At 43.9% G+C, this 20871-nt stretch overlaps 1 protein-coding gene across 1 annotated transcript in view; it reads left to right on the forward strand.

The window, feature by feature from the left end:
- Positions 1 to 20871, forward strand: part of LOC121279297 (peroxidasin homolog) — a 659434-nt gene that overhangs the window by 395364 nt on the left and 243199 nt on the right. Inside the window, exon 8 of the mRNA XM_041190436.1 lies at positions 1227 to 1344. Coding sequence (XP_041046370.1) covers positions 1227 to 1344 — 118 coding nt within the window. The remainder of the gene's footprint in view (positions 1 to 1226; positions 1345 to 20871) is intronic.

The following is a 20871-nucleotide window of genomic DNA, read 5'->3' on the forward strand; positions in this document are numbered from 1 at the left end:
AGCCAGGAGTGGTGGAACTACGGTATCCCATGATATTCAGTCCACTATTTTTTAGGCAGCTTATACTCTAAACTACAGAAAAGTTTCCCCATGTGACTTTTAACATGACCGATAATCCCACTACACGGTATACTTTAAGTGTCCCTTAAGTGGACACATTATTCTCCCGGCACCAGTCCAGAGCTATTCTATGCTCCCAATGGCCTGCCTACTTTTTCCTTCCCTAGCCAGTTAACATCTAACCCCATGGTTGACTTTCATTGTGAGGGTTACGCTGGAGATTCCTTCTCTCTAACCCAAGCTAGGTGAATCTTCCAGCCTCCTTTAAATCTTCACTAACTTGGCCCCTTCATTCTGCGTATGAGCTCCCATCATGTTTTGCATTGTGAACTACAGGGTCAGCATTTTCTCTACTTCAGATGCAGGACTGGCTGCCTCTATTTCCCTACTCTCTCTCTCTCTCTCTTTCTCTGATTCTTACAGACTTACTTGGGTCTGTCAGGTTCTGTAATATCTTAGAAAACCCTATAACCAGTTACCAAAATGGCTTGATATAAACTCGGCCCCTCTATGACAATGCCAATCGCATGGGTCTTGTATCCAGGTCAAAAGACCAATTAGCTATCCTTTAGACCACAAACTCTATCCTATATTGGAATTACATCAACAGTTTAAACTATAACCATTTATTAAGCTTGACATTCCTAAAACTTGGAAACTTAACAGTTTATCATCATAGATGGTCTTGTCATTGTCCACAGGTATGAACATCTTGCAACTTCTCAGCAAATCTTTTGATTTGGGCCTCTCTTTTCCCCATAGCAACCAAGCCACCCAGGCTTGTTGTCAGACCGAATTCAGAACAGGTCACATCACTCTTTTCACTACTCTGTTTTACCTTAAATTAAAGACGCAGTACAAAAACATAACAATTGTGTTAACTTCCTATTTATAACAACACAATATTTTTTAATATCAGTTTAACAGATTTTGTTGGGTTAAAAACGAATGGCTAAACCAAGACTAGTTTTCTTAACCCATTAGAAACAATACAAGCAGAGCAAATAGTGCAGTTGACACTGGTACTCGACTTTCCTTTGCTGATATTGAATTCCATGACAAAAATACCATCCTTAAGGGTCAGCATTTATGAATGCATGAGAATTAAATATTTTTGTTCTGAATACCTTGTTTAAATATGTGCATAATGCAACTTTTCTTTCCAGAGAGGCCACGCATTACTTCAGAACCCCAGGATGTGGATGTAACCTTAGGAAATACTGTCTACTTTACCTGTAGAGCTGAGGGGAACCCCAAGCCAAAAATTGTCTGGCTGCACAATAAGTGAGTATGGGCAGGAAAGGTTTTGTGTTACAAATGTAATGCTGCGACCTGACAGTAAATGATGCTTGGTAGACATAACCTTTGTTCATTGGCACAGACTTACCTTATATGATTATTTCTAAATGTAGAGCTTTGATGATAACCATTATAACGTGCTGTGAAAAAGTTATGAACATTGAAGTGAAATTGAGTTGAAATACATTCTAACACTGCTGTGTGAAGAATTCAACCAGCCCAGCAATCAATCACTTTACATAAACTAAACAGTTTTTAAACAAAGCATGTTAAGGGTAAAGTAAAATACTTTTATTACCTATTTTATCAAGTATTTTTTCAATTCATTATTAAAAAGGGCCTTAGATTAAGGACCTTAATTGCTACTTAATTGGACAGTTAAGGATCTCAATAGGCCTAACAGTGAATGGGCTACTGGGCTTTTTACCCCCCGCCCCCCCCCCCCCCCCCCCATATTATGGGTCGGCAGGAAAGCAGAGGGCCACCCACCCGTCATATTTTATGTGCCCCCCTCCCCTCACCAAAGCACATTTGTGAGGGCGGCATTACATCCAGCCCATTATACCTACTATATTACCCTTGCTGACTCTTTCTATCTTTCTCTGCTACCTTCCAAAAAATTCAATGAGATTGATCAAGCAGGACTTTTCCTTTCGAAATCCATGTTGGCTGTTCATTATTATATTTTTGGTTTCTGTATGTTTTTCTATTTTCCCCTTTAGTAGGGATTACATTATATTTCCTGTTACCAATGTTAGGCTGACCGATGCAATTCCCTGGAAATGTTTATCTCCCTTCTTAAATATGGGTATAATGTTAGCTATCCACAGTCCTCTGGCAATAAACCTTCTTCTAACGAAATATTAAATATGCATAATTGTGCCACTGCTATCTTTTCCATGGGCTCATTTAAAATGCATGGATGCATCTGGATCAAGGGTTTTACCTCTAAATCTACTCCTTTTATCAAGCTTATGATCACCATTCCTAATGTCCCTTTCTTTGGCTTAGTGTAAATTATGCTTCTGTAAAGGGCCTTAGAATGCTTTACTGCATTATTTAAATGTTGTGCTTTGGACCATTCCTTGAAATAAAGATGTCATTTTGGAGTTTAAGTCAGAAATTTACTGTAACAAAACCAAAACCAAAACAAAAACAACTGTCCATTGGGAACAGAAGAAACATTTCATTTTTCTTTAAAACAAAAATGATAAGAATTTGAAGAAAAAAAAGACAAATGTTTGACAAAGATTTATTTTGAAAGATATGTAAATTTAAAGGCTAGAAGATCAAGAATTCTATAAATTATGCCTTTGGACCCAATGCTTCGATTGGTACCAGGTCACGAGCAGTCTTGGCATTTTGGATTATGTAAATTTGGTAATATTGCAGGATCTTCTAGTTTAGCTACCAACATGAGTAACTGATGATCTGGTGTGTTGATAATATTGATTATGGATTTCAGGTAAGGTTAGGAGCACTGGATAAAAGAAACTGTCATAGATGTGCAATGAGGCAGTGAATTAAAGCAGCAGTGAATTTTAGGATAGAGTACTTCCTGGAGCATGAATCACCTGTCGGATCAGGAATCAGAGATACAAAAGAAGAGATTATAATCTGTCCTTGTTAGGTCTGTTGTTCTTTTTAGGATACCTTAAAATAGTGACCAGTGAAGACAGGGCTGTCTCTTGTGTTAAATGGCAATCTTTAACCTTCCTGCTGATTAACTTATTGCTTTTCTATGCCTTTTATATAACCAGAAATTGTATCATCCAAAATAGCGTATCAGACAATAATATAAATTAGCTCATGGAATTAGCCAAGGATTTGTGACGTTGATGATAAAATACAATTAGAAATTGGAAAGGAAACCATACTGTGAACTATATGAAAATGATCATTTTTCTCCAAATTGCAAGTGTGATTTTATTGTATACTGCTAAAGTGCCAGCATACCAGAAATTAAGGCAGAGTTTCCAAAGCATCAACTTTAAGTGGAGAAACCTGATTAATAGCAGCCTGTTTACTCACAAATGACGATGCTCTGGATCTTTGAACAGCTTTATTCTTTGAAAAATTTAATTTGGAATCTTCAGATATAAGGTTCAGGTTCAATATAGTTCCTAACTGAGAAACATATTAAAATAGAAACAAAGCAGGATCTGTAATGGTATCCCTTGCAATGACAAATGGCACAAGTGTTCTTTCACCCTGGGCAGAATTTTCCCGTTGGCAGGTGGGGGCCTGTTGTTGGGCGAGCGCATGATGATATCCGCTGCGTACCCGCCATTAATTAATGGGCCACTTAAGGCCCTTCACTCACCAAATGATGCCGATTATTCGGCGCCCATGCAATCTTCAGGTCGGTGCACGGGCACAACGGGCAGGTGGGTAGACACATTTGTATGACCCTCATCCACAGGTGGGATAGGAGGGCTCACTAGGGTGGCAAGTGTGCACTCTCAGGTATTGATTTTTCAAAGTTTTTGAACCTTGCCTGTGTGATCTGCAATACTTCAAAATGCATTCCAGCTGCTTTGCCTGGACTCTTAACCTTCAGGTCAGCACACTGCAGTGAGGAATTTTTTTTGGGCCTGCAGGTTTCTGGATGCCTTCCCTTAGCCTGGGAATGGAAGCTGAACCCTCCATTGGAGGCACCTCCTCTGAGGAAGAAGGGAGGGGTAGAAGGGGGAGGAGGCCAGAAGTGCATATTCAGCCTCCAGGGGAGCCACCTTTGGGAGGACAGGCGCAGGCACAAGGGGTTCAGGGTCAAGAGGTTGTCCAAGGCGGAAGGGGCCACAGAAGACACCACTATCCTGCTGCCAGGGTATACAGGCGGCGAAGCAACTACCTCAATATGTCTGAGGTGCAGTGCCAAAGGAGGCTCCGTCTCTCAAGGGAGACAGTCAACTATATCTGTCAGATGATTGCACCTGGGATCTCTGCTAACTGTGTGGGTGGACACCCCTCGCCCGTGGCTCTGAAGGTCACAGCTGCCCTCAACGTCTATGCCTCTGGCTCCTTCCAGGGCTCGATGGAAGATCTTTGCGGTATCTCCCAATCAGCTGTGCACACTTGTGTCAAACAGGTTACAGATGCTTTGCTTAGGTGCGCATTGACTTTCATCCACTTCCGTTGGGATCAGGCAAGCCAGTCACAGCGAGCCAGAGGCTTTGCAGCGATTACTGGCTTCCCCCACATCCAGGGCGCAATAAACTGTATGCATGTGGCCATCAAGGTGCCAGCAAGTGAGCCCAGCGCCTTCATCAACAGGAAGGAATTCCACTCCATGAACGTGCAGATAGTGTGTGAACACGGGATGCTGATTCTGCAAGTCTGTGCAAGGCACCCAGGCAGCTCCCACGACATCTACATCCTGAGACACTCCCAGGTGCCAGGGCCCTTCAATGCTCCAGCCCGGTTGGATGGATGGCTGCTGGGTGACAAGGGCTATCCCTTCAGAATGTGGCTCATGACGCCTCTCCACCATCCAAGAACAGAAGTGGTACAATAGGAGCCACAGCACCACAAGGGCTGTGGTGGAGAGAAACATCGGTCCTCTCAAGATGCGCTTCCGATGCCTGGACCTCTTGGTGGGGTGCGCTCCAGTAGCTCCCAGATCGTGTATCACTGATAGTGGTTGCATGCTGCACTCCCCAAAATCTTGTGCTGGAAAGGGGGAATGCAATGGACAATGAAGATGTAGACACAGTGTCTGCAGCTGCACACAATGAGTCCAGCAGTCATTCCGAGGATGAGCACACACAGGGGTAGACACTGACCCGGGCATACTCCAGGGAGGCAGGGACACCCAGGAGGCTTTAATCCAATGAACCTTCAGCTAGCACACCACAGGTGGACTTCCAGGACAAGCCTGGGCTGTAGGCTCAATACTCAATACCTAAGTGTCAAATCTGCCAGGTTAGGAACAGTAACTAAGGGCCTTGTCAATAAAGCTGAATGTCCCACAAAGCACTCCTAATATTTTTGGAAACCATACACATGCAGAAGAAAAGAAGCACCCTCAGCCATGGTCAGATGCCTGAATTTAATATCGTGGGCAAAGAAACTTAATGAAATAAAATAAAGGTGTGGCAATTCAAAGCAAATCATAAAGACCTCATCTCGGGCCAATACAAAAGCACCAGTGAGAAACCCATGGTGTGCCTAAGGTACCTTATGTTTATGTTTCCGGGTGCTATGTCTTGGTGCTGCCCCATCGCTGGGACTGGCATCTGAGACAACCTGCTCACTCTGCTGTTCTGTTGGCCTCGATGACCTTGGCGGTCATCCTCCAGCCCACGGAGTCTGGCAGGGATCTGCCAGTTCCACAGCTGGCATCTCCCCAGTCATTGCAGCCTCACTGGATGCTACAGTCACTGGGAGAGGGGCGGAGGAGCTGCCACCCTTATCCGCAGCGCCTTGAGAGGTGCCACAGATATGACAGGCAGCTATTGTGCCGATGTGAGGTCACTAAGGACCTCCCTACTCACCGTGGATGGATGGGCACCGAGCTGGGAAACTTGGTGCCAACATCATCTGCCACACTGGCACAGACCAGCTGAGGTCAATGTCAATTTGAGGGTTTGCTGGTCAGAGTGCATCCCCAGGAAGCCCTGATGGATCTTCTAGAGAAGGCTCTCCACAAGAGTCGCCACTCTCTCCATGGAGGATGCATGGCGCTCAGATGTGAGGCTCATTGCTTCGGCGATCGTCCATGTAGACACCTCCACCATGGAGACCAAGCCAAGCATACCCTCATCTATCTCCCCCAGATGTTCCCGCACACCCAGCTGCATTTCCTGCCCCTGCTGAGTTGCGGATGATTCCAAAGGCACATCATCAGGCACCAACTGAGCATGTGCCTGGTCCCCTGCAGTCCTCCGACTGCTGGTGCCATGGGCACTCTCTGTCTCTGCCAGCTCCTCCAGCGATTGTGAAGTGCCCTCACCACTGTGCCCCAGGACGTTAGCCAATGTTTTAACTCCCACCAATGTGCTGGTAGCTGGTGCCTGCCTAGCAGAGATGGTGTGACACAAGTGAGACTTCAGGGCCCTCAGGTGTGAAAGGGGGCCTCTGCTGCTCCTCCCACCAGTCCTCCTCCGCTGATGCTGAAAGGAAGAACAAGGACATTAGTTCAGTTAATGTGAAGACAATGTCAACGTGCATCCCTGTGCTCTGGATCATTATGCACTCATCCTTCCATAACCATTGGTCAAGCCATGTTGCAAAATTAAATCACTTAACATTCAGCACTGCTATGGTTGTTGGGAGAACAATGCTGGCCTCATTGCTGGGCATACATACCTGGCCGTGGCTCCCCAGCCTCACCGACACCTAGGCATATGGTGCCTCTCCAAATCCAGGGCCTCCTGCTCAAACTGGCTGAGAATGGCTAACAGTGCCTGGCCACCACAACAAAAACAGAATTACCTGGAAAAACTCAGCAGGTCTGGCAGCATCGGCGGAGAAGAAAAGAGTTGACGTTTCGAGTCCTCATGACCCTTCGACAGAACTTGAGTTCGAGTCCAAGAAAGAGTTGAAATATAAGCTGGTTTAAGGTGTGTGTGTGGGGGGGCGGAGAGAGAGAGAGAGGTGGAGGGGGGGGTTGTGGTTGTAGGGACAAACAAGCAGTGATAGAAGCAGATCATCAAAAGATGTCAACGACAATAGTACAATAGAACACATAGGTGTTAAAGTTAAAGTTGGTGATATTATCTAAACGAATGTGCTAATTAAGAATGGATGGTAGGGCACTCTAGGTATAGCTCTAGTGGGTTTTTTTTTTTAATTTTTTTTTTATAATGGAAATAGGTGGGAAAAGGAAAATCTTTATAATTTATTGGAAAAAAAAGGAAGGGGGTCTGTCCGCAAGAATGACCCAAACCTCCCTGTCGCTTGCCATTTTAACACTCCACCCTGCTCTCTTGCCCACATGTCTGTCCTTGGCTTGCTGCATTGTTCCAGTGAAGCCCAACGCAAACTGGAGGAACAACACCTCATCTTCCGACTAGGGACTTTACAGCCTTCCGGACTGAATATTGAATTCAACAACTTTAGGTCGTGAGCTCCCTCCCCCATCCCCACCCCCTTTCTGTTTCCGCCTTCCTTTTTTTTCCAATAAATTATAAAGATTTTCCTTTTCCCACCTATTTCCATTATTTAAAAAAAAATTAAAAAAAAACCCCACTAGAGCTATACCTTGAGTGCCCTACCATCCATTCTTAATTAGCACATTCGTTTAGATAATATCACCAACTTTAACTTTAACACCTATGTGTTCTATTGTACTATTGTCGTTGACATCTTTTGATGATCTGCTTCTATCACTGCTTGTTTGTCCCTACAGCCACACCCCCCCCCCTCCACCTCTCTCTCTATATCTCTCCGCCCCCCACACACACACCTTAAACCAGCTTATATTTCAACTCTTTCTTGGACTCGAACTCAAGTTCTGTCGAAGGGTCATGAGGACTCGAAACGTCAACTCTTTTCTTCTCCGCCGATGATGCCAGACCTGCTGAGTTTTTCCAGGTAATTCTGTTTTTGTTTTGGATTTCCAGCATCCGCAGTTTTTTTGTTTATATTTAGTGCCTGGCCACCGCCAGTCCTCACAGTCTCTGCTGCATTATGAGCACTCTTCTCCTAAAAATGAGAGAAGAGCATTGATTTGTGCAAATTGTACCTGGACTCTCGTCGCGGACAGTCCACCCCAGAGTGGGATGTCAGGGCTCCAGTGCCTCCTCACCCCGCTGCTGCCGAACATTCACACAAAGGCGCTAGGTCTGTTCCCCACCCACCCACCGCCGCCTTGGCCACATGCTGCCTACATCACATTAGGCACTACAAGGTATATCCTTCCATAGCAAGGAGGCACAAGTGCATGGAGCACAGAGGGCAGCAGATGATTCGTTGCCACACCACCTTGAAGCTCCCCTCTCAGCCCGTCATCACCCTGACTTGGACATGTCCTGCAGTTCAAGCACTGCGCCTCTGTGCAGCTCCTCCAGGTTGCCCCCGAAACAGTCATGTGGATCTCAATGTAACATATGCTGCGGGCACAGAACCCATCTCTTCACCACCCTCTCAGGCTGACCTTGGCATGGGCAATATCTGCTGGCCCATCCAGGAAAGGACACGTCATCAATGACTCAATGCAGTCACTACACTCAGACATGGGGGTGGGGGAGCAGCAAGGGGGAACACCGCCCTGCTGGGTTACAAGACCATTGCCAACATTGTCCTCACCCTTCCAGAGCGCAACGAGTCATTGAAGCGCTTGTGACACTGGATCCAGATGCGCCGCACCACGTTGCCAGAGTTCACCACCTCTTCCCAGGCATGCTTCGTCATGTCGGGGGGCCTCCTCCTCCCATCCTGGGATACCAGCACATCCCACCATGCTAACACCTCCTTGAGGAAGGCAGCAAGGCAATCATCGGAAAAACGAGGGGCACACTGGCCCCCTACCCCACCCTCCGGACTGGCCTGCCCCGATGGCCTACCCTCTGGACTTGCATAACCTCCATTGCCCCTCTGCAAAGCCCTTTGCCCAGCCATTGCAAGCAGCCTTTCTAAGGCTCCCAGGCCTTTCTTTATACGGGCTGCCGGGATGCCATTGGGCCCAATGGGCTGAGCACGCCTGCTGCCGCCCGCCCGCTCCCGCTATGCACGGGAGTCGTGAAGTACGCTGGGCAGACTTTAATTGACCCGCCTGCATATATGGCAGCGCGGAGCCGATCGCGAGTGGTCCTGCTCCACCACGCCCCCAGCCATCCAGAAAATTCTGCCCCCTGTTGATACACCCTGTTAATGTGGTTTGATCTGATCTGATAGCTTCAATGAAGAAATGATGATATAAACTTAAACTAACATCATGCACAGAGCCCCAAAACATTGGTACCGCAATTTATTGAATCCAGCACTCAGCCACTCCAGGAAGATAACAGCCAGCTGTGGAGTTATATTGAAAAATCATTAACTCACTCCTACATCTGTACTTGATACACAAAATGTTTTGCACCATTCCTATCTTTGCTTACTAGTGTACACAGCTGTTAGCCACAATAAATTGAAGCAATTCCCTACTGATTTATAGTCAACACGTTGACCAAGAAAGTATATACTCTTCAAAACGTGAAACAATTTTTAGTTTATATGATCAGGATTATTTTTTAATGTAGAAGTATCTATATAAAATGTAATCATTTTCTTGTAAGTTTAAAAAAAATAGACAAAATGGATTAACTGGTGAATCATACAGACCTCAAACCTGGGGGCAATCACAGAATATAATTATTCCAGTTATATTCCACGAATAGCAAATGGGATAAATAACCAATCTTACTTTGATCTTGTTAGTTGAGAGATGAACGTTGTCTTGGACACCAAGAGAAATCCCTGCTCTTTCAGGAAAATACAGGTGGAGCCTGAAGGACATCGACTGGGATTATCCGGAACCGCTGTGGGCGAGGCGGTGCCCTAGCCAGAAGTCTATTGCAGAAAATCCCGCCCATCGACGGGCCCAATTTTAACTCACTCAAAACCCATTCATTTGCACAAAGTTTAAATTGGACCCAATCAACTCCAACAATACAGTACCTCCTCAATACTGCACGGAAGTGTCAGTCTGGAGCATTTGATAAAATTCTGATGGAGGTCTTCAGCCCACAACATTCTGACTCAGGGGTGAGAATTTTACCAATGCTTCAAACTAACATTGGCCCTGTAATCTGACTTAGAGAATTTTTTTTACTTTGAAAACTGTATAACTTTGAGGGGATATAATGGAGTTCTGTAAAATAATGAAGAGGTTAGTGGATAGGGTATTCAAGCTAGATAGACAGGGGAGAAAAAGGAGAACCAATGCACAATAGAAAACCAAAGAATTAGATAGGTGTCAGGGAGATGTTTCTATTTGCCAAGAGTTTTCAAGGGCTGGAATAAATTGTCAGTACATGCACTGCAGGCCTTCAGAAAGGAGCTGGATGAGTTCCTGTGAAATGATTTAACACAACAGTGATGTCAGTTTGTTTGACTACCTTCAAGGGTTGAAGTGAAATTTCCTTGAGTTTTTTGTTTAAATTAGGGTCGGGGATAATTTTCACTAAATCCAGGAAACTGCCCCGATCAAATGTTTATATTCACACAATATGGATAGTCCTGGCAAGAAGATGATGATGGGCCTTCTTCTTGAACTGCTGAAGTTCATATGATGGTGACGTGCCCATAACATTTTTTGGTGAGTATGTAAAGTCCTCTTCAAACCCCCAGTAACAACTGAACAAGAGGTGATAATACTTCAAGTAGCACTCAAAATCTCCAGCAACGACAAATTATTTCCAGTCAGTTGGTTGCCATTACGAAAGCACATTTGAACAATATTATCCACCAAGATGCCGCACAACCTCGTTAAAAGACAACTTAAGTGGCTGGTTAACGATCCTCTAGGTATTCTTTCCTGGCACAAGCTGCAAATCCTTTAGCAAAATGTTGTATTTCACTAAATATGGGCTAAAATGGCTTTTCAGCTCAAAACTTGGCTACATCGCCGATTCTTTAGCACCTAAATGACCTGTTGAGAATCTTTTCAGAAGTGTTTTAGTGATCCGCGATGAGTTGCTGTATAAATACAATTTTTTCTGTGTTTTTCCCTGTAGCCCGCAGTTGGAACTTGTCCATCACTTTTAACTAAACTTTTATTAAATTTTTAAAAACCGACATGAAACCTCATCTCACCCATGGATGAGGTTTCATGCTTTTTCTGAAGCCCACCAGGGCTCCCAGCCTGCCCACCAACCTTAAGGTTGGATGGGCAGGTCCTTTAACAACTTCAATTACTTTTTAAAAGGCCTCAATTAACCGTTGACAGGTCGGCGGGCGGACAGCTAATTCGGCTGCGCCCCTGCCAACCTGAAAATTGAAATGACGCGAGGAGACATTGGGATATTTTACACGTTGGTGAGCCCCCGCCCGCCCCCGCCACCTGTTGAACTCAATATCCTGCCCTTGGATACTCTGATAAGCTTCCCTGAGCATTTATGGCCTGTCAGTGGCCGTTTGTCACTGGCCAACAGTCTGCCCCCTATGAACATTCTTCCCTCAACCAGCACCATCAAAAACAGTTTAACCAATCATTACCTCATTGCTGATTTTGTAATCTCATTTGCACAAAATAGCTGCCTCATTTTTCAAAGAACATACGTTCACTGCATTTTACAGTAATTCATAGTATGTGAAACACTTTGAGATATTTCTAAAGGGTATGATGAGTACTTTAATTTTTTTTCTATTCTGCTCTGTAAAAGAAAATTATATTGCAGATGGAAAAAAATGCTATATATTTAAGCGGAAGAAATAATACAGATTTGGAAGTTAGACAGAAATTTAAAAATTTAACCTTAAGTTAATGTAACCTAATAAGGTGCTTTCAATTCTTTCCAATTGATGTTTCTGTTATGAGGTTGGAGACAACTTGATAACATTGTTTGCATAAATGATTGCTGATAGGTGATTTACAAAACAATCAGTGGCGACATGAGAAAAACCTTTTTTATATGATGAGTGCTGAGGATCTGGAACACACTGCCTGAATGGGCGGTGGAGACAGATTGGATCATGGCTTTCAGAAGGAAATTGGATGAACCCCTGAAGAGAGAGAATTTTAAGGGCTACAGAGAAAGGGCAGGAGAGTTAGAATAGCTGAGTTGCTCTTGCAGAGAGCTGGCACAGACATGACAGGCCGAGTGGACTCCTTTTATACTGTCACCATTCTATGACAGACTGGGTTAATAAGCAGTTGTAAAAGTATTCCATCCTAATAGCTTCCCCAAGGCACTGGGTACACCTCTCCTAGGGTAGAATTTTGCCCTCATCGGGCAGGCGCGGCTGGCGGGCACGGGACCGGCTGAGAAACCGACCATTGCCCGCGATCAGGCCCCGACCGCGATTTTACGCTGGCTGGCTGATTAATGGCCAGCCAGCATGAAATGTGTGTTGCAGTGCCCAGCGCTGCCAGCGTGGGGATGGGAGGATTGTGAGTGCTGAAGTTCGCGCATGCGTGTGGGTGTGCGCAGTAAAAGCTGAAGATTTTTATCAATAAAAATAAAGGTTTTTAAAATATTGAAAACACGTCCCCTCATGTGATTCTGCAACATGAGCAGGGACATGTTAAATATGAGTATAAAAAGTTTTTTCTTTAATCACTGGTCGAAACCTCATCCTGCCCATGGATGAGGTTTTGCGGAACATGGAAAGGCCGCTTGGCCTTTACGCCTGCCCACCAACCAAATGGTTGGATGGACCACAAAAATTTCCAATCATTTGTTGATTAAGGGCCTTAATAGGCCGCTTAATTGACGGTGGGTGCGCTGTCGACTCCTGCATGCGCCCACCGACTGAAATATTGTACCAGTGTGCGATGATGTTGGGACGCTCACCTAACATCATCATGCGTCATTTTACACTCGAACATGTCAGGTGCAGGCCCGCAAGTAGGGCGAAAAATTCTGTCCCTAGAATTCATTACCCTTTGGGGAGAATTGCTTGGACGATTAGTTTCAACAATAAAGTTCTATAAAACCTATAAAGAGGCTTCTGTTTTCCTGAAACATAAAAGTTTGATGTTACAGTGTGGTTCATGGTCATAAATTTGCCTTTCAAACTCTGACTTTGGGCTCCCTTAACAACTCCATGGGTAATTGCAATGTGTGGTATGGTACTGAGCCATGCAAAGCAGGATGGTTTGGCATTCAATTCTGAGTCTGAACTGTATTAGCTAACCCGAGCCGAAACGCTAGGGAAATGACAATTGGCCTCAGGATGTATGCTGAGTCGAGAAAAAATTAGTCAGCTCTCAGAATTTCAGAGCGATAATCTTTTATCAGAACCTCTGATGACAGCTCGATCTAAAACATTCTCTTCCCAAAGATGCTGGTAGACTTGCTGAATTTCCAGCATTTTCTTATAGGAAGTAATTGGCTGGATTGGATTTATCCTGCTTTTTGAGGACAGGGCATATCTGGGCGATTTTCTAAATTGTTGGCTAGTTGCCAGTATTCTAACTATATATACTAAGAACAAAGTGGATCCAGCACTGACCCCATGATATGCCATTTCAAACCCTTTCCAACTTAAGCAATACATGTTTACTCTGACTCTTTTTTCTCTATCTATCAACCAACTTTCCATCGATGTGGATTTTGTTTATTTTCCCTCGTTCCATACACATGAATTTTTAGACAACCCACTTTGAAGCAAATCACAATACACTTTCTGAATATACATTTATATTGCATCTAACACATTCCCATTTTCTATCCAGTTGATAATTTCTTCAAAAAAACCCTACTAAATTTTTCAAACGCAATTTCCCTTTAACAAATCCTCACTGCTGGTGAATGTACTTCATTTAGATTTCCAGAAGGCATTTGATAAGCTGCCACATCAAAGAGTATTACAGCAAATAAAAGCTCATGGTGTTGAGGGTATTGCATTGGCATGGATAGAAGAAGGGCTGGCTAACAGGAAACAGAGGGTAGGATCTTCCAGTCGGCGAGTGGGGGTGGGGCCCGCTCGCCGACGCCTAAAATGATGCGGGTTGACGTCAGGTCACCCCGCGTCATTTCCATTTTCAGGTCAGTGGGGGTGCAGCCGAGTCAGTTGCGTGCCCACCGACCTGTCAATGGCCTAATCAGGCCATTAAAAAAGTAATTAAGGTCATTAATGGACCTGCCGGTCCAACCTTAAGGTTTGCGGGCAGGCCGGCAGCCCGGACGGGCTTCGTAAAAAGCATGAAACCTCATCCACGGGCAGGATGAGATTTCATGAGGGTATTTAAATTTTAATCACATCTTTCAATAAAAGTTATGGACATGTTCCAACTCATATGGCAGTGTCACGTGAGGAGACATGGCAGGGAAAGTTTTTAAACCTCTATATTTAAAGTCTTAAATCAGAGACAATCTCCCTGAGGCAGCACTTAACCTCAAGCAGATCTGTGCACTCTTTCACGCGCATGCGCAATAGAGCGCACTCCCTGCTGAGGGAATCCCCCTCCCTTCGCCCACACAGGAAGTGCATAGCACTTCCAAGTGGACGTCATGCTGGGCAGGCCTTAATTGGCGTGCCCCCAATCAGGAGTGCCGATCGAAGGCGCGCACGCTCCCGCACTTCCTCCCCAACATGGGGAAATCTTTCCCAGAAAGTAGGCATAAATGGGTTGACAAGATGTCAGGAGTGGTGCGCCACAGGGATCAGTGCTGGGGCCTCAACTTTTTACAATCTATATAAAGGACTTGGATAAAGGGACCAAGGATATGGTTGCAAAATTTACCGATACCACAAAAATAGGTAGGAAAGTAAGTTGTGAAGAGGACATAAGAAGGCTACAAAGGGATATAGATAGCATAAGTGAGTGGTCAAAGACCTGACAAATGGAGTATAATGTGGGAAAATGTGAAATTTTCGTTTTGGCAAGAAGAATGAAAATGAAGCATATTATCTAAATGTTGAGAGATTTCAGAGCTCTGAGATGAAGATGGACCTGGATGTCCTAGTGCATGAATCACAAAAGGTTAGCATGCAGGTACATTTAGAAATTAGGAAAGCTAATAGAATGTATAGAATGCATTTATTGCAAGGGGAATTGAATACCAAAGTAGGGAGGTTATACTTCAGTTATACAGGGCATTGGTGGGACCACATCTGGAGTACTGTGTACAGTACTGATCACCTTATTTATGGAAGGATGTAAATGAAAACAGGTAAGAGAAGGTTACTAGGCTAACACCTAAAATGGGCAGGTTGCCCTGCAAGGAAAGGTTGGACAGGCTAGGCTTGTATCCACTGGAGTTTAGAAGAGTGAGAGGTAACTTGATTGAAATATATAAGATCCTGAGGGGGCTTGATAGGGTGGAATTGGAAAGGATGTTTTGTCTTGTGAGAGAATCTAGAATGAGAGGTCATCCATTTGAGACTGAGATAAGTAGAATTTTTTTCTCTCAGAGGGTCATGAGTCTTTGGAACTCTCTTCCTCAAAAAGCGGTGGAAGCAGTGTCTCAGAATGTTTTTAAGGCAGAGGTAGATAGATTCCTGATAAGCAAGGGGGTGAAAGGTTATTGGGGGTGGATGGGAATGTGGAGTTGAGGTTGTAGTCAGATCAGTCATCATCTTATTGGATGGTGGAGCAGGCTCCAGGGGCCTCCTAATTCATATGTTTGTATGCTTGGCCTTAATTAATCCTTGCATTTCTAAATTCTAGATAATTTTATCTCAAATTACTGCTTTGATAACCTTTGCCCAAAAATTGACATAAGACCAATTGGTCTGTAGTTGCTTGATTTATCCTTTCCTAATTTCTTGAAAAAAGGTCTTGCATTGGCTCCATTCCATTCCCATGAAACAATTTACATATTTAAGGCAAATTTAAAAATGGTTCCCAGAACCATTGCTATCTCATCACTAAATTCTTCAACAGCCTATGCTGCATGCTAGCTAGGCTCAATGTCTTATTGGCCTGAAATTTCGCAGAGTTACAAATCTTTAGAAAAGTTGTAAATGGTGGCAAAGGGTGGATAGATTCTGTAGAACTGTTACACTGTCAAGTGATTTAAGTCCCCTGCCCAGGGGTATGGTTGCGTGATAGTGATAGCACTGAACTGGTAATCCAGAGGCCTAGGCTAATGCTCTGGGGATACAGGTTCAAATCCCATCATGGCAGCTGCTGGAATTTAAATTCTGTTAATAAACCTGGAATATAAAATAGTCTCAGTAATGGTGACCATGACAACTGTCATTGATGTAAAAATCCATCTGGTTCACAATGCTTGTCAGAGAAGGAAATCTGCCATCCTTACCTGGTCTGGCCTACATGTGACTCCAGGCCCACTGTTTGAAGCTTAGCTGCCCTCTGAAATGGCCTAGCAAGCCACTAATTTGAAGGGAAATTAGGGAGAGGCATCAAAGGCTGACCTTGCCAGTGATGTTCACATCCCATGAAAGAATAAAGAAAAACAAAGGGCAGGATTTTCCCCCCTTCGGCGGAGAAGGTGAAGTGCCCGCCCAGCGTGACGTCCATATGGAAGTGCTATGTGCTCCCTGTGCGGGTAGGTGGGGTGGGGATTCCCTAAGCTGAGAGTGTGCTCTTTCACATGCGCACGAAAAAGCGCATTCATCTCCCTGAGGCTAAGTGCTACCTCAGGGAGATCAGCTCTACTGTCAAAAATATTGAAAATAGAAAAAAAAATCCCTGACATGTCCCCTCATGTGACATTGTCACATAAGTTGGGACATGTCTATAACTTTTTAAAAAACTTTAATTAAATTTTTAAGAACCTACATGAAACCTCATCCCGCCCGTGGATGAGGTTTCATGCTTTTTCTAATGCCCGCTAGGGCTCCCGGCCTGCCCGCCAACCTTAAGCTTAGATGGGCAGGTCCATTAATTAGTTTACTGACTCTGTCAATGGCCTTAATTGGACATTGACAGGTTGGCGGGCACACAGCTGATTTTGCTGAGTCCCCACCTACCTGAAAATTTAAATGGGGCATGCTGATGTCGGGAGTTCCGCCCAACGTCACCGTGCATCATTTTACGCGTTGGCGAGCGGGCCCCGCCCCCTGCTCGCCGATGGGAAAATCCTGCCCAAAGTGAAAAAACTTGCTTTCCTGTGCCTGAGAATTGAAAAATATTTTTTCTAGCATTTTCAATGGATTGTTGTTGACATAACCATAATGCTATATAGCATTATTAATACCTGACTGCTTTCTACAACCTAACATTATCACAGTGGTGGTGGTGGTGGGGGGGGTGGTGTGGGGCAATGGGCAGTAAGTTCACAGTTTGGTTAGCAGCTCAAAGAGGTTATTAAAGGATTAGTTGTCTTTGATGTGGGTTATGAATACAAATATTTAATTTTATAGGGGATTAAGTATTTGAGGGGATTTAAGTGTATGGGGATTTCCTGAAGAATGTTTGTTTTGTTTTATAGTGAGGTCCGTAATAAATATTTAGAGCTTTATTTTACTTAACCTCAGCATGGCTCCTGAGGTCTGTCCATGGTTGAATTAGTATGGAGGGTGTAAGAGCAAAGAGGCGTTGGCTCTATGTTGCCATAGAGGCTATAAGGGGTCATGGGGTAGGTTGGGGGTCATCAGTTGGCATGAGTTGGCACTAAGTTGGCATGGGGCTGTAAGGGACTGTAGATGGGTGGGTGGGGTGGCATTGGTTGGCATGTATGGGCATGGGGTGTGGGGAGGTGGTTGATGGAGTGTGAGGGCCAGAGGGCCTAATGTTTAAGAAAATATTTGGGATGATGTCCTAGAGGACCAAAGCAAACTTTTTAAATAGCCTGCCTCAGTCTCCTGTGGCCATCGCCAATCTGTGTCCTGGGGAGACGGCGGGTCTGACTCCATCCCACACCCACCCCCCTTTCCCCTCCCACAGAATGAAGATCCTGCCATTTGGGGCACTTTTTCCTGAGGCAGGTGAGGTTAGCCGGGAGGTTTCCCGATTCTGCGTGCCCAATTTGGGAATGAAAATCCAGGCCAGTTCTAATATTTTTAGAACCAATTTCTTTTCTACAATTATTTCTGACAATAGTTCCATAACCTCCATTATCACATGTTATTGTTATTTTCAATTGAGCAATTCTGTGTTTGGATCTAAGTTCTCAATGAGTTAAAAAAAAGTCAAACTTTCTTGCATACTAACCCTTAAAAACTTTTTAATCCAATGTATGAGTTGGGTAGTCCAGTCAACATAGGAACTGAAAGTTGAAAATTAATCTGCTTTAACTTGGTTGGATTCCAAGCTCCATATTGGCTGATTGGCAAGTTGCTTGTGCAACTGGATAACTCTCCTTCCTCTGCATCTATTTGGAAGGATGTGAGTGGTGCAGCCTTTCACAATAGGAACAAGAGGAAGCGATTCAATCCCTCGAGCTTGCACCACCTTTCAGTTGGTTTATGACTGATCTGCTCCTCGAATCCATTTTCTTACACATATTTGTGTATCTATCTCATTCCTGAAAGTTCCAATTGTCCTAGCATTCACATCCTTTTTGTGGAGAGAGTCCAGATTTGAACTACCCTTTTTGTTAAGATGTGCGTCCTTATTTCACTCCTGAATGACCAAGCTGTAATTTTGTGATTGTCTCCCCTTGTTCTGGTTTCCCCTCCAGAGGAGATTGTTTCCTTACCTACCCTGTAAAATCCATTTATAATTTTAAAGATCTCACTTGGAACACCCTCTAATTTTCTATACACAAGGGATTACAAGCTAACCTTAGCTTGTCTTCTACTAATCTTAGCAGACCGTGATTGATGACATTGGAGGCCATTGTCAACTCTGGTGGAAAAGTGAGCAGGCAGTGAGTAGAACATGTGCAATGCTAGCTTGATGGCAACAACAGGAGGCCTGAACCATTTTGATGGCTGAGGCACTTTTAGGCATTATGAGTCATGTGTCAGCACTCCAGAAGGATTGATTGGAATCTCACTAACTGGGGGAATGGGGAATCCAACAGCTTCCCCCTAGAGTCAAGCTGGAATGGCCTACTTAAAGTTGGAGAGTCAATCCTGGGGCTTCAGGGCACAGAAAGACTGGTAGCAAGCCAGAAATTTTTTGTGGCACCGGGAGGAGTGTTCCTGCTCCTCTTGGCTCAACAAATATCATTTAGGAAACTTCTCCATGTTGTTTCCATAGTTGTCTTCAGTGATCCCTTTAAGGGGCATTGGTCGGTTCACTCCACATCCAGCGGCAGATTGCATTTGGTTTAGATCTTGCTGAGACTTTTACTGTCCTGATCAACCAAATGATCTGCTCACTAGTTTCTGCCCATGCCAGTAAGAAGCTCTCCACCATTAAGTGGATAACAATTGTCCAAAGATAACTTGGTGCTCCTTCTTGAAGGAAATGGCAGGACTCCACCCAATATCATCCCACAGTTGGTTGTCTAAGATTAGGAAATAAATATATGTAAAATCATGGAGATAAATTCTCATTATAATAATGTTTTTAATACACATGCTTAGAGTTTCATTACAAATAGTGAACAGAGAAAATATGCCTCACTATGTTGGAGGTCCTGTGCCTGTACTGTATAAAACAAATACCAACTATAATATTCACAATAGAAATATTTCTTCAGCGCAAATGATTTTTGTTATAACAAGTGACGTGGAGATTGCTGAAGTTCTATATGCAAACATTGAGTGGACATTGGTCCACTTTGCATCTATTTTCTGGGTGGAAAAACAGGGTCAAAAGGACCAATATCAGGGCACCATGTCCTGTGCCTGATCTGCGCTTTCATTATGGACACTGCCATATTGGTAAAGGTTTTGCAGATGCTCTGGGTGACCATCTAAATAAAGCCTTTGGTACCTTACATATGTAAAGAATAGTTCAACAAGTTATTTTAGGCTCCCTTGCAGAATTTGGTTTGGGTTGAGCAGATTAGGGGTCACTCAGGATTTTGGTTGTCATGGCCTGAGAAGCAGCTGTCACCAAAAGATACTTTTAAATATAGAAAAAAATCCTTTAGAGCAGAAGGAACAGGATTGCTTCTCCAACTTCACAATCCTCAAGTTGGCTAGCCCCACCCACTTGCCACTACCTATGCAGGTACAATAGATATCATCCCTATATATGTTATTACACATTTTATTTTCTCTTCCCTTAAAAGAAACAGTGATCCTGTCCTTAACCATCCTATGTAGTAAAATATTCCAAAATCTTAATAGCTCATTGCGTAAAGAAATTTATTTTCTGCTTCCTCCTCATAATATGTGTTAGCTAACTCTATTGTCTTACTTATACAGTTAAGAAGTTTGGGGGCTCAAACTGCACTTCAGCACCTGAGTAAGTAATCTCAGTTGCCACCCAAGTGTTTTTCTGAGGGAGCTCTGAATTGTTGAAGTACATGTCTTAAGGGAGCATGGATTGTTGGAGGTAGAATCTTTTAGATGAGAAGTTAAATTGAAGCCTTGTTTGCCTCTTAAGGTGGTTATAAAAAATTGCAAGCCATTTTTTCAAAGAATAATACTGAGTTTTCTAGCTGCTCTTGCCTACATTAATTCCATAGGCTGCAATACCAAAGCAGATAACTGGTCATTCATTCCTTTGTTGTTTATAGAACCTTACAGTGTACAAATTGACTGCCATATTAGCCTATACTTCAAAAGTAATTAAGGGCAAAGTAATTAATTGGCTTTGAAACACATGGGGCACTCATAAGTATACAAAAGCAAAATACAGTGGATGCTAGAAATCTAAAATGAAGGTCAGGCAGCATCTGTGGAATGAGAAACAGAGTTAGTGGGCAGAATTTTATTTCAACTGATCCACTTGCAGCAGGGAGGCCAGGAGCAACCGGAAACCCATTTAGTTCAATACCGGTCCAGGCCTCTTTAACTTGGCCACAGCATTAGTAACCCACTTACAGCTTTCCCAGCCTATCAGAATGGGCAGGAGGGATGACATGCCAAATCTATCAAAGGAAGGCTTTCTAA

Source organism: Carcharodon carcharias, chromosome 6 (assembly GCF_017639515.1).
Source record: "Carcharodon carcharias isolate sCarCar2 chromosome 6, sCarCar2.pri, whole genome shotgun sequence".
In the NCBI taxonomy this organism is placed as follows: Eukaryota; Metazoa; Chordata; class Chondrichthyes; order Lamniformes; family Lamnidae; genus Carcharodon; species Carcharodon carcharias.